General features: G+C 41.3%; 1 protein-coding gene across 5 annotated transcripts in view; it reads right to left on the bottom strand.

Annotated features, from left to right (window-relative positions):
- Positions 1-15,903, bottom strand: part of CTNND2 (catenin delta 2) — a 662,416-nt gene that overhangs the window by 533,656 nt on the left and 112,857 nt on the right. For all 5 annotated transcript variants that reach the window (XM_069853473.1, XM_069853475.1, XM_069853474.1 and 2 more), the window contains exon 2: positions 13,396-13,529. In XM_069853473.1, the coding sequence (XP_069709574.1) occupies positions 13,396-13,529 (134 nt within the window). The remainder of the gene's footprint in view (positions 1-13,395; positions 13,530-15,903) is intronic.

Raw genomic sequence — 15,903 nt, forward strand, 5'->3', positions numbered from 1 at the left:
AAGATAAGTACAAGCTGCATATTGTTAAAATAATTTCTGTGACTTCAAAATGGTTTAGTGTTATCTTAACTACATAACATCAAGCTAAAGTTAAGCTTATTTCACAGAATCACAGAATCACAGAATCACCAGGTTGGAAGAGACCCACCGGATCATCGAGTCCAACCGTTCCTACCAAACACTAAACCATGCCCCTTAGCACCTCGTCCACCCGTGCCTTAAACACCTCCAGGGAAGGGGACTCAACCACCTCCCTGGGCAGCCTGTTCCAGTGCCCAATGACCCTTTCTATAAAGAATTTTTTCCTAACGTCTAGCCTAAACCTCCCCTGTCGGAGCTTGAGGCCATTCCCTCTTGTCCTGTCCCCTGTCACTTGGAAGAAGAGGCCAGCAACCTCCTCTCTACAATGTCCTTTCAGGTAGTTGTAGAGAGCAATGAGGTCTCCCCTCAGCCTCCTCTTCTCCAGGCTAAACAACCCCAGCTCTCTCAGCCGTTCCTCATATGGCCTGTTTTCCAGCCCCTTCACCAGCTTTGTTGCTCTTCTCTGGACTCGTTCCAGAGCCTCAACATCCTTCTTATGGTGAGGGGCCCAGAACTGAACACAGGATTCAAGGAGCGGTCTCACCAGTGCCAAGTACAGAGGGAGAATAACCTCCCTGGACCTGCTGGTCACGCCGTTTCTGATACAAGCCAAGATGCCATTGGCCTTCTTGGCCACCTGGGCACACTGCTGTCTCATATTCAGTCGGTTGTCAACCAACACGCCCAGGTCCCTCTCCTCCAGGCAGCTTTCTAGACAGACTTCTCCTAGTCTGTAGCACTGCATAGGGTTGTTGTGCCCCAAGTGCAGGACCCGGCATTTGGCCTTGTTAAAACTCATGCCATTGGACTCAGCCCAGTGGTCCAGCCTGTTCAGATCCCTTTGCAGAGCCTCCCTACCCTCCAGCAGATCAACACTTCCACCCAGCTTAGTGTCGTCCGCAAACTTGCTAAGGGTGCACTCGACGCCTTCATCCAGATCATTGATGAAGACATTGAACAGGGCTGGACCCAGCACCGAGCCCTGGGGAACCCCACTTGTCACTGGCCTCCAGCTGGATTTCACACCATTTACCACCACTCTCTGGGCCCGGCCATCCAACCAGTTTTCCACCCAGGAGAGTGTGCGCCTGTCCAGGCCAGAGGCTGACAGTTTCTCAAACAGAATGCTGTGAGAAACTGTGTCAAAGGCTTTACTGAAGTCCAGGAAGACCACATCCACAGCCTTTCCCTCATCCAGCAGCCGAGTCACTTTGTCATAGAAGGCGATCAGGTTAGTCTGGCAAGACCTGCCTTTTGTGAACCCATGTTGACTGGGCCTGATCACCCAGTTCTCTTGCATGTGCTTCATGATAGCACTCAAGATCACCTCCTCCATGACTTTCCCTGGCACTGAGGTCAGACTGACAGGCCTGTAGTTTCCTGGGTCCTCCCTGCGGCCCTTCTTGTAGATGGGCACAACATCAGCCAGCCTCCAGTCCAGTGGGACTTCCCCAGTCTTCCAGGACTGATGGAAGATGATGGAAAGGGGTTTGGCCAGCACATCCGCCAGCTCCTTCAGTACCCTAGGGTGAATCCCGTCCGGCCCCATAGACTTGTGGCTGTCCAGTCGGGCTAGCAAGGCTCTGACCACCTCCTCTTGGATCACGGGAGCCTCATTATGCTCCTCTAGCTCCTGGGTTTGTACACAGACGGAACGACCCTCCTTACAACTAAAGACTGAGGCAAAGAAGGCATTAAGTACCTCAGCCTTTTCCTCATCCCCTGTTACTGTTGTTCCTTCTGTGTCCAATAGGGACTGTATGGTCTCCCTAGTCCGCCTTTTATTATTTATATATTTGTAGAAAGATTTTTTGTTATCTTTCACTGACTTGGCCAATCCAATTTCTAGTTGAGCCTTAGCCCTTCTGATTTTTTCCCTACACAATCTCACTTCCCTCCTGTAGTCCACCCAAAAGGCCTGTCCCTTCTTCCAGAGCCCATAAACATTTCTCTTCTTCTTGATATCCCTCAAGATCTCTCTATTAACCAAGCTGGCTTTCTCCCCTGCCAGCTTTTTTTCTGGACCACAGGGATGGCTTTCTCCTGAGCTGCTAGGACCACCCTTTTGAAGAGCTCCTAGCCCTCCTGGGCTCCCTTGCCCTTGAGTACTGTCTCCCATGAGACTTCACCAACCAGCCTGCTGAAGAGATCAAAGTCTGCCCTCTGGAAATTTAATGCTACCGTCTTGCTAACCACCCTCTTCACTTCACCTAGAACAGAAAATTTTATCATCTCATGGTCACTTAGTCCTAGGCGTCCACCTACCACCACATCCCCTACAAGGCCTTCTCTGTTCACCAACAGGAGGTCCAGGAGGGCACCCTCCCTTGTTGGTTCATTCACCAGCTGTGCGAGGAAGTTGTCTCCCACGCACTCCAGGAACCTCCTAGACTGCTTCCTTTCTGCTGTGTTGTACACCCAGCAGATATTAGGCAGATTGAAGTCTCCCACAAGAACGAGAGGCATCAATCTAGAGATTGACCGCAGCTGTTTATAGAAGAGCTCATCAGCTGCTTCTCCTTGGTTGGGTGGTCTGTAACAGACTGCCATCACAAAATCTACCTTCTGGTGGGCTCCTCTGATTTTGACCCACAGGCACTCAACCTCCTGATGGCCACAATCCATCTCAATAGAGTCCAAGTCCTCCCTTACAAAGAGGGCTACCCCGCCTCCTCTCCTACCCTTCCTATCCCGCCTGAAAAGCTTATACCCCACCATAGCCGTACTCCAGTTATATGAGTCGTCCCACCACGTTTCTGTGATGGCAATGACATCATAGGCCCCTTGCCCTATGACAGCTTCCAGCTCTTCCTTCTTATTCCCCATGCTTCCTGCAGTGGTGTAAATGCACTTCAGCTGAGCTGCCGAGCCTTCAGCCCTCCTAGAGGGAACAGGGTTCATTCCCAACTGCCTGGTAACTGGAGTAGTTAACACCAGAGTGCCTGCATCTCCCTTAGCACCCCGAGGTGTGTTCTCCCCCACTTTTTGTGTGGTGAGGTACTGGTGGTAGTAACACACCTTTAAGTCTCAGGAGTAGATTTAAGTGTAAACTTGGCTTAACATTTGCTGGGTTCTAGTTTTCTCGTTGGAGGATAAACAGAAAAAAAAGTATATTTTAAATTCTAACAAGAATAGCTTTCAACTACCTGTTAAGTATTTTTTTCTAGGAATACAAAAGATTTAAATTACCCACAGAAAGATATAGTTCCATTTAGCAGTAAATGCATCAAGAGTGGAAAATGCCATCATGTGAGAAAACACATAGAAACAGATTGGAAAACACAATAGCAGTATTGAAGCTTTCAAACTTACACAAAAGGAACAAAAATTGCTAAAACAATGACAAAAATTTAATCTCCTTCAAAAATCTCTTTTCTACAACTGATGTTGTAAGAGCAAGCTGCTACTGACAAGTTAAAGGAGAAGGGTCACTGTGGAATCTGGACAGTGCTTTTAGTGTTTTTCTTTCATCTCCAGAGAAGAACCAAAGCATTCACAGTCCGGTTTTTCAACAGCACTTTCCCTTCTCTGTAGAAGAGGCTATGCCATTTTTAGAGCTATGGGTCTCACTGCCTCATATATTTGCTATAGAAACAAAAACTACTTTTGATGGATACTGCTTAATTCAAGCACAGAAAAATACTGAAAATGGGTAAGATGTGCAAGTCTCAGGAACATGAAGTATATGCAGATATGACTGTGACTTCCTTTAAAACAAAGAAGTGGGGTAGACTTCAAAGAATCATGGAATCATTTGAGTGGAAAAGACCCTTGAGATCATCAAGCTCAACCGTACCTGTCCACTACTATACCACGAGCACCTCATCTACCCATCTTTTAAACACCTCCAGGGATGGGGACTCAAACATCTCCCTGGGCAGCCTGTATCAGTGCCTGATAACCTTTTCCGTGAAGAATTTTTTCCTGATATCTAATCTGAACTTTCTCTGGCACAACTTGAGGCCATTCCCTCTCATCCTATCACCTATCACTCGGGAGGAGGGACCAGCACCAGCCTTGCTACAACCAAGGTCTCCTCTTTTATTAATACATTAGATATATATTAATAATATTATATATTATAATAAGCATATTATAATATATATATCACATTTAGCACACTGAAGTTTGAGGAGGCACACCCAAAACCTCTGCTCCACTGTATATTTAAACAGGGATGTTATGTTGGACTTTCTGAATCAATTCTAAATATTACAAAAAACACGACTAAATCTGTAGTTTGAAGTGTATTTTTACACCAGCTGTGCTAAAAAGCCCAATCCTCGAAAACACGTTCACAAATTGATCCAACCACCCTTTGCCAAAGAAGAAAACAACACACACTATCTTCCATAACAGAAAACTGCCTTCTTGTCTTTTCTGATGATTATGTTCAGCTCACTCTGCTTCCCAGCAGCATTTCCCACCTGGCTGCGTAAATCCACATTTATCAGTACAACAAAGGGAGTTGTGTCAATACACAAAAATTCACAATTTCACCAGCCACTCCTAACTAGGAGGAAATTTGGACAAGAGGAAACTGCCTCAAGTTGTGCTAGGGGAGGTTTAAATTGATATTAAAAAAAATATTGCTTTACCAAACAAGTAGCAAAGCATCAGAACAGGCTGCTCAGGAAAGTGGTGGAGTCACCATCCCTGGAGGTTTTCAAAAAACATGTAGACATGGAACTTCATTACATGGTTTAGTAGGCACAGTGGTGTTGGGCTGATGGTTGGACTAGATGATCATAGAGGTCTTTTCCAACCTCAATGATTCTATGGTAATAATTATTTTGAGTTACTTTACATCTTTCAAGTGACTCTAAGGTGAGACTGAAAATCTATTCCACTATGCTGGTTAAAAGACTAGGCTTCTAGGTGTGAAAATATTTTATATTTAAAAAAACCTCAAGTAATGACACCAGAGGGAAAGAAATCAACACTTCTAAAATGTTATAAATGTAATATGTTAAAACATTAGGAATTTAATATACTAAGATTTTGTTGGTTTTTTTTTAATTGAGATCAATGGTATTACTTTCTCAGAGTTTTATTTTATGTTTGAAATTCTTCCACTAATGGCAAAATATATAAGTTAAGGCAGAAGCACTTCTGGGTCAGGAAAAGTGCATGCATACACTGGTTGCATAACAAAGGATATTTTGCCTTTCTTTGTGATGGCCTTTAATAGCGCTTTAAATAAGCATTAGACTGAGCTGTTACTAAGTGGCATTTTACCTAGTTTCTCTGAAGTTCTTGGCTTTGAACTACTAATTTTTCAACATTACTTTATGTCAAAATAGCATCATATTTAACTCCAATTTTATTCTAGAAATTGGCATTTTCTTCCCTCCTTTAAAAGACAGCTTCATGGGAAGGAACTCTCTGAACTCTTTTCTATCAGACTAAAACTTCACAGAAGCCTTTCCTCTCCCAGCTCGTTTCAAACAATCTCAAACCCATATTTTGGATTATCACCACATCCTTTTATCAGTGAAGAAATTTTTAGTTTCTTCATACTGTATCTACTATGGCTACTGTCTCTTCAGCCTGACTTACAGACTGCAGCATTCTGAATAAGCATTATTTGTACAGGTCTCCATTCTTGTAACTGCCATTTCCTGAGAAGCACAACATAAATACATTCATGGCTGCTCCAAAGAGAAATGTGAAACCAGCCTCAGACTAAATCATGAACTCAGGAATCTTATTGAGCAGCGCGTACAGCGAGTACATTAAATTATTTCCTTCTTCACCAGGCACTATGATGACTGGTTGGACTCAATGATCCTGGGGGTCTTTTCCAACTTAGTGATTCTGTAATTCTGTGACTCTTTTCAAACCTTCTCCACTCAACTCCTCATTTCCAGTAACAGAATTGTACATCTCAAAAGCAACCCACATCAGCTTGAGGATGTACCTGGGAACAGCCTTCGAAGCTTTGTATTTCAGTAATGTGTTGGTCTATCCAGCAACTTGGTAGTCACTGTATAGACTTGTGCAACTCCAAACACATCATACAGGCAAGTCCAGCTCTTACCAAAAATGAATATTTCATAGCAAAAAGGAAGAGGAATCTCTCACTGGAATATTTTAAAACCTCATGGGAAACAAGGGAGTTCTACAACTAAGGAAGTGAATAGATTGACATGCTACTTAGAGAAATGATGAAAGAAATACATATATATTGATTGAATATAATTAGCATGGGTCTGAAACAGGGCTGTTAAAGTTTTTAAAGGCAGAGAGAGAGCCTGTTGTTTGAAGGGAAGCAAGACATGAATATATCATAATTGAATCTATTCAGAAAAGCTACAGAATACTTAAGGTTACTAGAGTAATTATGGGTTCCTGTAAGGCAAGAATGAGATTTTTTTGTTGTTGTTGTTAACATCATGTATTACAACATGTTAGGCATTATAGTAGGGAAAACAGCTGCAAAAATCATTCTTTGATCAGACTTGGGGCCCAGGATTTGGATGACTATGAAATGCCATGACCTGCTGCTGGTCACTCTAGATGATTTCATGATTCAATTCCAGACTTAAAAAAATAGTCTGAATTGAAACATCCAGCCAGATATGTGACTTTGTTCTAAAACGTCAAACATAATATAAAGACCTATCTGGCAGAGACAAGAAAGAAATTAAATCTTTCAACTTCTACAGCCGTTTTTACTTACATATGTATATGTAAGATGTGTATGACATACATAACCCTGCTTCCAAAGAGTACTAACGCTTAACATAAAGATCACTTAATTCATGTATATTACCCTTATTTAATGCTGACATGCCTAACAACTCTTAGTCACTATTATCCTGTATGTTGTTTTTAGTCTAGCTTTAATCACACTTACTTCACAAACACGTAACTTTCTAATGGGGAAAATTGGTAATTATTTAAAAGTAACAGAAATTAGTTTATAAAAAATGCAAATCTTATAAAGTTTAGATGTTTTAAATCCTAAAGATGACACTCATTCTTGTTTTAAGAAAAAACAAACAAACAAATGATATCAGCAACCATATTAAACCCAAAGACTTGCATTTTCTCTGGAAACAGTACTATGATTTAAATAACATATTAATTAATCATTTATTTAAACAGTGTGAGAAATATTCCAAAAGTGTTAGGGTCTAAGCTTTTTCTGGAGGGAAGGGAAATGAAGACAGGCATCTGGAAACAAGTACCTGTATTTGAAATAGGTAGGTTTTAAAAGGATTCAAAAGTAATATTAAGCATTATTCAATTTGTTCTTTGCATAATCTTCTGAAAAGGAAAGACCTGTCCCTTTAAATACGCTACTAGTAAGGTGGTAAAGGAAACCAGAGTCACAAAGTAACATATCCCTACCTCTCTTGAAGCTGCTGAAGAGGGCCTGCTTTTCTGAGTTGAGGGGTGGAGAGGAGCAAGAGGAAGGTGTGGTAGCCACTCCACAACAGTGGCCACAACAAAGCCCACATGTGCAGCAAGGATGAGTTGGGGAGAATGAGCTAGCCACTATGTCTCCACCACTCGTTTACCTATCAGGATGACCAAACTGGCCCCTGGTCACCTGTCCCTGCATATCAACATAGGCAGAGATCCACCTACAGAACAAAGAATCAGAGGTGATCATGAAAACAGAAGTATTAATAAGATTTATGAATAGAAACCAATATATGTTGTACTTGGATGACTTATGGATGTGGAAACTGAGAGTTTTCTGTGTTGGAAATGTTTTTATTTATGGTCTTGGAGTTTTTTGGATCCCTACACACTGGTGGAAGTTGCACTGGCAGGGGGGGCAAAGCAACCCACCATGTCCCTTACTAGCGGTGCCACTGACTAAAAGTAAAGAAGATAAGGAGCTGGGTTGACTGATACCCCTGATGTTATCACTCCAGAAGGGACTATAAGAGGATGAGAGGAGCGAGTTATAGTTGGAGCTCCCTCTCAGCTGGTCTGAGACCCTCACCGATGTCAACATAACATCATGGATCCAATCCTTCTGAGCACCAGACCATCTGCACGTGCAACAACCTTGTGGAAATATCTGAAACGACTTTATCACTGAAGTCCAGACAGGTCATATAGTCCCTCACAAACCCTTATAGAATGCCAATATTGGTCTAGACTTAAGCTGATATTCTTGACTTAGAATTCTAACATTATAGGTAATAAACTAAATGTTTAAATGGAGTTCTGGGTCCTACTCTGTACCCCTCAGTGTGTGACACAAAGAAACTAAGACAAACATATGATACTATGGGCTGCGTCGAGTGCTACCAGCTTGCACTGGAAATGGAGGGCAGCAAGGGCAATGGCTGCATAAGGTGCAAGCAGGTGGACTATCTCCTCAGCCTGGTGGCAGACCTGAAGGATGAAGTGGAGAGGCTGAGGAGCATCAGGGAGTGTGAGCTAGAGATGGACTGGTGGGATCACACCCTGAGCAACAAAGCACAAGAGAAGTCACAGACACAGGTAAGAGCCCAGGATAAAATGGATCTAGCATCTTCCCCACCTAAGGTTGTACGTAAGGGCTCAAAATGAGGTAGTGAGTGGGAGCGTGTATGCTGACAGGGCAAAAAGGCAACCCCCTCCTTGCCCACACCACCTCAGATGTCACCCCACAACAGATTTGAGGCTCTCGATGTGGAGGACAGACCAGAGGAAAACAAGGAGGGAGATGCACCCACATCAAAGCAGGGTCAGAGACCAAAACAGCGTAAATGCTGCATTGCTACGACCGCCACAAGGACCAATAGAAAAGTCATAGTTGTAGGAGACTCGCTATTGAAGAGGACAAAGGGTCCAATATGTCAAGCAGACCCCACTCACAGGGAAGTCTGCTGCATCTCAGGAGCCCAGGTAAGGGATGTGGCCAGGAAACTTCCCAACCTGGTGAGATCTACAGACTATTACCCATTACGATGCTCCATGTGGGAAGGGATGAAGCAACAGTACGAAGCCCAAAGGGGATTAAAAGAGATTTTAGGCCCTTGGGATGGAAACTGAGGGAATCTGCGGCCCAGGTGATTTTTTCTTCCCTCCTCCCAGTTACAGGTGGTGACATAGCACAGCTCATACAGATCCAGTCAATTAATACATGGCTCCGTGGCTGATGTCACCATAATAACATTGGGGTTTTTGATAATGGTATGGCTTACATGGCACTGGGACTACAGGCTTCAGATGGGAGTCATCTTTCTCAAGATGGAGAAGAGGGTCTCTGTCCAGGAGCTTGCAGGGCTTGTAGATAGGGCTTTAAACTAGATATGAAGGGGGTTAACAGGAAGCTAGCCTTTAACAAGCAATGGGAAGGTGGGTGGCAGGGATCAGGTGTTAGGGAGGATACTTCTCTAAAACATCTTGTAGGTAATAAAGGGTCCACTGGGAAGGTGATGCAAGTGACAGCCCAGCTGAAGTGCCTTTACACTAACGCACAAAGCTTGGGTAACAAGCAGGAGGAGCTGGAAGCTACCGTGCTACTAGAAAGACACGAGAGTGGTGAGACACTGGCACAGGTTGCCAAGGGAAGCTGTGGATGCCCCATCCCTGGAGGTGTTCAAGGCCAGGTTGGATGGAGCCCTGGGTAACCTGATCTAGTGGGATGTCCCTGCCCATGGCAGGGGGGTTGGAACTAGATGACCTTTAAGGTCCCTTCCAATCCTAACTATTCTATGATTCTATGATACCATTTTTGCACTGAAAATAGTTGTCAGTGCTTCAAGATGGATCTCATTCTTAGAATTTGTTTTTTAATTCATGTTCTCCAAGTACTCTTAATGAAAAAAAAAAGCCAAACCAAGCCTCTGCTAGGTCACTTTAACTACATTCCTCCTCAGCTTCCAAGGGAGCAGTTTCTGTATGCCAATAACCAAAGTGCTGTGAATACATATGTCTGGAGACTTCCAGGAAAAGCATCAAGTTTGCTATGCATTTACTCAAAAGCCTCTCAAGCAGCTATTTCTGCTTTCAAAACAGCATTATCAATAGCTCTCTTCCCAGGAAATCTTTTAACAGTGAGTGAGATCAGAAGTCGTTTGCACAGGTAGAAATCCCAAGCAGAAACATACCACGCTTTTTGAAGAAGAAATAGTTGTATCTATCACATATTTTCTCACAAATCAGAGAGTCCTGATATCTCACGTTGTTTGTTGAAGATTTTTTCCAATATTTACAGATACAAAAGCAAATGACAAAGCAGAAACAGAAACAGCTTTCTTTTTCTTAGAAGCAATGAATCATTGGGCCTAATGTGTTTGCCAGTATACCAAAAAACAGAAAGAAATCTTTCTTCATACACAGGTATTTAACCATGTATTATACAGCACGGAAAACTGAAATTGTCTAGTGGTTTAACTTTACTCAATGACTTCTGTTACAAGACTTTGATTCTGACAATCTAAAAATAGCAAACAAAACCATAAAAAAAAACCCCAGCTTTCACTTTCACAGAATGCATTAACCCTTCCTCTCCATGAGGGTGGCTTGAAAACACCGAGGCCAAAGTTCAGTGCCTGGCACCTGACTTCTTAAACACATGGTGTATGATTCTGACCTCCGCTCCAGCAACACCCGCTTCTCAATTGCATCTCAGAAGTCTGAAGCCCAAAAGTGATTCAGCATGCTTTTCCAGAGGTAGAACACAAATGAAATGGCTTGTATGTTAAAACAAGGAGCCCGGGATTTGAATTTCCTAAAATCAACCTAAGACTTCAACAAAAACATACAGGCTTCAATTTCCGTTTTGATATAAATCCTCATCTTGAAAAGAATGCGGCTAAATTGTCTGATCCAGTCATGACCAGCATGAATGCCACTTTACATCTGACATACGAAGCACAATTTGTCAGACTCAATAGATTTTTTAGATCAAATAAATCTGTTCTTCAAAACAGGAGAGCACAGAGATACGTGTTCTTCAAACTAAATACAACAAATCTTCAGATTTTCTCAATAAATCATTTATGTTTCACATAGGAAATCTAAGTAGTGCAAATAAATAACACCTACGACTTCTCCGTACCTTCTTTCATGTATCCTGCCCTCCTCACAAACTGCAACCACCAATACCATAAATCTCGCACTTCACTCTACTGCAGTCACTCAAAGACACTGTTTCAGTTGTTTAGTGAGAAGCAACACATGAACTTGCCACAAGTGTTCCAAGAGAAGTAAAAAAACTAAAGCAACTTTTTAAAGCTAAAGCTCAGAACAGAGGAGGAAAATGTAATATATTTGATTAATCAAAACATATTTTATATATGAACTCAATCATATTTTTCATTATTAGCAGTACTTTTGAATAATTGCCTATGTGCATACTTATAAAATTCTAGGTGTATTTTCAGCTATAGTCAAAGGGCACATAAAGCAATATCACATACAAGGCAGTAAAATAATTCATGGCATCTTCTAACGAGCAGGGAGGTACACATCTGAACAGCCAGTTAGAAACTTACTTAATTTACTCCCCTAACACAGAATCAGAGTAATGCATTTCATCTGCCTGAAGCATGGGATGCTGGCATAACCTAGAGTTCTTCCAACAGAGCATTAAATAATCTATGTCAAGACACACAGTATTGTGGGGAATAGAAAAATTCCAAAAGCATGTTTGAAGCAGGGGTTCTTTCTTTTCAAATCCTTACTACAAAATAATAATAATAATAATAATAATAAATATTGCAGTTAGATGACTTTCTGAGCAGTAAGTGTTGCTCAACATTAGTGTTGCTATTAAGCCAAATTTACTGAAGTCATCATATACTCTGAGGAACGCGTTCAGATCCGGAAAAAAGTCTGAACACAGTCTCAGTTTTTTAGTTTAGTAGTCTTCCAGCTTGAAACAGGTCTGACTGCAGACCACCTGTCAAGAAAGAAGTTTATTTAACAGAACACCTCTGAGATTTTAGTAACCTGCACCATAATAATTCAAGAGATTATCTTTTCAGTCAGCAGTACCTTAGGTTAGCTGGCTAGGCTGTTCTTGGTGACAGGGGAATGCAGAACTCCTTTATTACAGGCTGCTTTTTGCTGCGGTTCACAGGAATCAGAAATAACTTTGCTAATAATTTACCACTTAAAATCCTTCTCCTCTAGTGGATTCAGTATGGATTCCCTCAAGTACTCAGTTCACAGATTTATGGGGGTGGGAGGTTCAGCTGCAAAATACACTATCAGGAATAAACTAGCAGTATCATCACAAAACACAGCGACTAAGAACTCATCACTATTCAATACTGTGTTTCACATTCTAACAGGCAAATGCAGCACATCTTCCATCTCTGTAACTTCCCTGTGTATTTTTTTCAACATCAGAGAGACAAAAGCAAAGGTATTTTTCTTCAATAAAATACAGTAGCACAGGCTGAAACACTGAAACATGCCAAAGTAATGATATTACCCTGGCATAGAATATGCATACAAACATCTAAACCATTAGTAATTCCAGTACAACAACGTACCATAAATCTTATGACAAAATTCCACATTATAACCTTTCTTTCTTGCATTTGATACTTCAGAAAGAGGAAAAAAATATTCAACTTCAACACCTAAAAGAGAGAACTGGTACATACAAAAAATAACAATAAAGACCAATTTTGACACCTACAGCAAGGAGAATGCTGACTAAAAGCAGTTATCTTTTAATGTCTCTCTTTGGGACACCTGATGCTGTTGTTGAGCCAAATGAGGTAGTGAAGGAGATCAGATTGTCAAAGAGACACTAAGTTAAATCTCAGACGCTCAACCCACAGAATTTTACATTAATAAGTCCAAACCTGTCTTATTAGAGTTGACCACAAATCACAATAAAAACTTGTCTTTCAAAAATTTTTAATACTTTTGGTTTTAATCATCCAAGGTTGAAAGCCTCTGTCCTACCCAATTTTGCCCTAAAATAATCACACATCAAGTATTACACAAAAAACCTAAAAATGGGTATATATTAAATTTTAAAATCCTAAGAGTCTTATAAATCCTTTCAACTGAAGAGTCTAGGACAACATATCCCTTCCACAACTACTCATTTACCTATACGCCTTAACTCCACAAGAAGATTGTCGATAAGGAAAAGACAGAGCTCTCAAAACTACCATTCATAGTAAACAATGAAAGTGGAGAATAAAATGAACAATTCAATTAAGTTAAATTTATCATAAGACAGCACATGGAAGTATATTAAGACATGAAGAAATATTTAACATTCTTTGCAATATGCATTTGTGAATGAAATTATTCAGATACCACCTATGAAACCTTTGTAAGAAAACTCTGTACTATATTATTGTTTTCTAGGCTGCCAACGCAGCACTTCCATACCTGTTCTTTGACTGAAGCTAGAATTGCAGAAGTTGTCTCAGTTTCAGAGCCATCGCCGTTGGATGTGTTCAAAACAGGACTAAGGGAACTTGTCTTGTCAGAAGACGAGGGCTGGTCTGGAACAGGCATAGTTTCTGCAGTTTATGTAAAAACAAAATAATGACTTTGTTATTAGAAACCTGATACATACCTGAAATCATATGCATATAATAATAATAATTTAAGGAAAAAAATTGTAGAACATGTTTCTGTTCAGTAATTCAGAATTAATATATAATTTATTTAAAACTAAAAGTAGTTCTAAATTAATTATAGAACAAAATATTAAAGTCTCTCCCAGTCATACTTCACAATATTCACAACAGTACATTTAGAGAGGACTCAAATAATCTACAGCTGTGATTTTTGTGTAGTATTCCAGTGGCAGCACTCAACAGGAAATTGGAGTGTCACGAAAGTAATGAATCATGAAATGATTTGCAAACAGAAAACCAACAAAAGATACATGAGAGAAATCTAAAACAACATGCTGACTTTCTAATGTGCATGATTATTTAATTTCGATTATATTTTAAGCCTAGGTAACTAACTTTGCCTTTCTTCTAGTCTAGATGCTGATTTTGACAACCTTTTATCAGAGTATTTTTGAGAAAAACAGCACACCAGTTGTTATGCCATTTTTGAGACTTGTTAAAAAGAATTCTTGGCACTTGAAAGAATTTCTAATATACTTTTTTAGAGAGGAAAATGGTGGTGGTGACTGTGGAAAGATTTATCTTTCGGAAGCCTAAGCTATAGTGTAGCATCTCTGTTAAAATGCCACTATAGCCACATCTCTGCCAACCAGCTGTGCCTCATTGCAGAAGTAAAGAAGCAGAAAGGCAGCCTGCATGGTTGTGTGCAGGCAAGAAAGGACAAGATTGTATTCATGTGAGAGCTGGCCTGAATTATTCCATGGAAGAGAATTGGCCCATGGGCTGCCAGCTGGATGGGCCTCCTAAAGAGCAGTGGGGATATTCAGAAGGATATGTCACCAGAGGGTCATATGTGCACAGCACTTGCCATCCACATCAGTGGCAAAACTCGTGCCTTGGCTTCATTCTGCTTTTCAAAGTCCATGTTTATATAAAACAGAACTTTTTCTGGAAGAGATAAGGAGTTCAAAAAGAGTGGGAAAGAGTAGTTCATAAATGTAAATACAGAATTCAATACACAGAGCAAGCATCCCTGCACCAGTCTGCCAGAAGAGGAAATGACATGCTTTAAAACTTGGGCTCTGAAGCCACAGTGCTGCCCAAGAACATTCATTCAGCACAGCTGGACAGCCTCTTCCAAAAGCTTCCTGAAGCTCGGAACATCGACATGCATATGTAAAACAAAAATATGAAAATACACACTATTCATTAAAAAGCCAGTTATTTGCCATAAGAAGCATCTCCCTAAACCTCAGGCTTGATTACAGAATCTTTTAGATTAGAAAAGACCCTTAATATCATCAAGTCCTATCACAAACCTATCACTACCAAGCCCACCACTAAAACATGCCCCTAAGTGCCATATCTACCTGTCTTTTAAACACCTTCAGGGGTGGTGACTCAACCACTTCCCTGGGCAGCCTGTTGAAGTGCTTGACAACCCTTTCAGGTAGTTGTAAAGAGCAGTTAGGTCTCCTCTCTGCCTCCTTTTCTCCAGACTGAACCACCCTAGTTCCCTCAGGCAGTCCTTGTAAAACTTGTGCTCCAGACCCTTAACCGGCTTTGTTGCTCCTCTTTGCACTCCAGCAGCTCAATGTCATTCTTGGAGGGAGGGTCCCAAAACTAAACACAGTATCTGAGTTTATATATTCATAGAATCATAGAATAACCAGGTTGGAAGAAACCCACCGGATCATCAAGTCCAACCTTTCCTATCAAAAGCATTCCTACTGAAGCATGAGATTATACATAATTTTAATTAAAGAAGCTACATATAATTAAATACATAAGCAACATACCTGCCTTCTCCTATCACAAGTATAAGTATACTGTCCAGAACTTCTATATGATTCCAATCTAATAGGACTTATGAATTATATTTTCTCATTTTGTGCAACAAAGGAAGCGGCTTCTATTATTTGCAGAAAACACTGGTGTACAGCACTCCTTGCTATCAACATCACAGCCTGTAAAGTCCAGCTGAGAAACTGCACACAGGAAAGACAGAGACCAATTTGGAAACATGAGTGAGGACACACAAAGCAGTCCTCACAGACACGCGGTCCGGGTGACTGGGAACCATACTTCCCAGTCAGGGCGGCTCACGTGGAACTGCAACAGCAGGAGGCATGAAGAGTTGACTCTCCAAGACCACACTGGAGCAGGGAGAAACACCAGAGCTTTGAATAAGGAGCCTGCTAAGTAGTTTCTGACACACTGGGTGAGAGCATCTCCCCTGCTGCAGGATTGCTTTTTCTCCACTTGCAAAGAACCTCCCTGGAAAAAGCCCTTTGCCTGCTTAGCTCATGCTCCT

Source organism: Phaenicophaeus curvirostris, chromosome 3 (assembly GCF_032191515.1).
Source record: "Phaenicophaeus curvirostris isolate KB17595 chromosome 3, BPBGC_Pcur_1.0, whole genome shotgun sequence".
In the NCBI taxonomy this organism is placed as follows: domain Eukaryota; kingdom Metazoa; phylum Chordata; class Aves; order Cuculiformes; family Cuculidae; genus Phaenicophaeus; species Phaenicophaeus curvirostris.